Below are 2,041 nucleotides of genomic sequence, written 5' to 3'. Positions count from 1 at the left end.
GGGAAAAAACATAAATAGGCAATTCAAAGAAATGAAAATATGAACATATAAAAAAAGATATTCAACCTCACTGGTAATCAGGAAAACACAACTTAAAACAAGGTGCCATTCTAGCAAAAATTCTAAAAGGTCAATGATGATGTGTGGTCCACTCACATACTATTTTGTCAGGGTATAAATTAATAATACCTTTTCAAATTACCTATTAAAATTTTAATTTGCAGGCTGGCCGGTTGGCTCAGCTGTTAGAGAACAGCCTTACAACACTAAGGTCATGGATTCAGATCCCTGTATTGGCCAGCCACAAAGAAAAAAAATTTAACTTGCATACGCTAAGAGCCTGTAAAGGAAAAGCATTCTGGCAGAAGGAACAGCAAGTGAAAGGCTCTGAATAGGGTAACAGCACCATGAAGGCAGCAGTCAAAGTCCCCAGCAACGTTTCCTGGCATGGCAATTCCAGGGTTACTGATAGATGCCAAGTGCTATGGTCTTAATGTTTGTATCCCCCCCAAATTCATATGTGGAAATCCTAACCCCCGACATGATAGTATCAAGAGGTGCGGCCTTCAGGAGGTCATTAGGTCATGAGGGCAGAGACCTTATGAATAGGATTAGAGGCCCCATAGAACTCCCTACCCTCTTCCGCCATGTTAGGACACAGCAAGAAAGTGCCATCTATGGACAAGGGACCCTCACCAGACACCAAGTCTGCCAGCACCCTGATCTTGGATTCCCAGCCTCCAGAATATGAGCAATATATTTCTGTTGTTTGTAAGCCACGTGGTCTATGGTATTCAGTTAAAACACCTGAACAGACAANGCCTTCAGGAGGTCATTAGGTCATGAGGGCAGAGACCTTATGAATAGGATTAGAGGCCCCAGAGAGCTCCCTACCCTCTTCCGCCATGTTAGGACACAGCAAGAAAGTGCCATCTATGGAAAGGGACCCTCACCAGACACCAAGTCTGCCAGCACCCTGATCTTGGATTCCCAGCCTCCAGAATATGAGCAATACATTTCTGTTGTTTGTAAGCCACGTGGTCTATGGTATTCAGTTAAAACACCTGAACAGACAAAGGCACCAAGTAGCCCCCAACTCACCCCCTCACTGTGCTGCACCACACTGCCAATGTTCTGCAGCGACTGGAAGTTGTGGGTGTTTACAGAGCCAAACTCCACAATCTCATCATCCACTTGCAGACCCTAAAGAGAGAAGATGGAAAATCAGCCTACAGGTTAAATGTGCTGCTGGTATTTCAAAACCCATTTTAATGTCAAGGTCAAGAGCTTGTTTCCTATGGGATAGAACAGCAGGCTCAAAGCAAAGAGGTCAGGGATTTAGATACCTCATGCAGGAAGGGGCAGTGGACAACTGGGCCACCTCCTTCTGGGAGTTCCTTCTAAGGAAGATCTAGTAAAAGGTGCCAGGTCTTCCTAACATCTGACAGCTGGTGGTTGTGGAGGCCTTAGGGAATGTGGGAAAAGCCAAACGCTGCTCTTCGGGGTCATGACCCAGGTTCAAGGACAAGAAGAGGCAGGCCGGTCTGAATCCATTTTATTCAGCAGTCAAAATTTAGACAAGGAAAACATTTGCTCTAGAAGCCCCCAAACAAGCAGCCACAGGCACAAGGCTGACCCAGGACTAGAGTGACCCTTTCGTTCAGGAGCTAAGAACACAGACATCACTAATTCACCCCTGGGACAAATATCTGTCAAGAGCTGACTACATATAACACAGTGCTAGATGCCATAGACACAGTAGCAAATACGACAGACCTTACATGTAATTTACAGTCCTGTGCTCATTAAAGAAGACTGCAGGACCTGGATTCAAGACCCTGTCTCTCAGAAGCTATGTGTCCTGACACAAGTTACTTCAGATCTCTCAGGCTCTAACTCATGGGTGAAATGCGGTAAAGATTAGTACCTTTGCCAGAGGGTGGCTGTGGGATTAGATATTAAATACATGTCCATGTACACACATGTACACGAATGTTCACAGCAGCACTCTTCATGGTAGCCAAAAGGTAGAAACAACCCA

At 45.2% G+C, this 2,041-nt stretch overlaps 1 protein-coding gene across 1 annotated transcript in view; it reads right to left on the bottom strand.

The window, feature by feature from the left end:
- Nucleotides 1–1,101: 1,101 nt before the first annotated feature.
- Nucleotides 1,102–2,041, bottom strand: part of PSMD9 (proteasome (prosome, macropain) 26S subunit, non-ATPase, 9) — a gene marked incomplete at its 3' end in the record, with an annotated part of 13,060 nt that continues 12,120 nt past the window's right edge. The window contains exon 4 of the mRNA XM_008590758.1: nt 1,102–1,203. Coding sequence (XP_008588980.1) covers nt 1,102–1,203 — 102 coding nt within the window. The remainder of the gene's footprint in view (nt 1,204–2,041) is intronic.

This window comes from Galeopterus variegatus, unplaced genomic scaffold, assembly GCF_000696425.1.
Source record: "Galeopterus variegatus unplaced genomic scaffold, G_variegatus-3.0.2 Scaffold6351, whole genome shotgun sequence".
Lineage (NCBI taxonomy): Eukaryota > Metazoa > Chordata > Mammalia > Dermoptera > Cynocephalidae > Galeopterus > Galeopterus variegatus.
The sequence above is the reverse complement of the archived record's forward strand: the minus strand, read 5'-3'. Positions and strand labels throughout refer to the sequence as shown.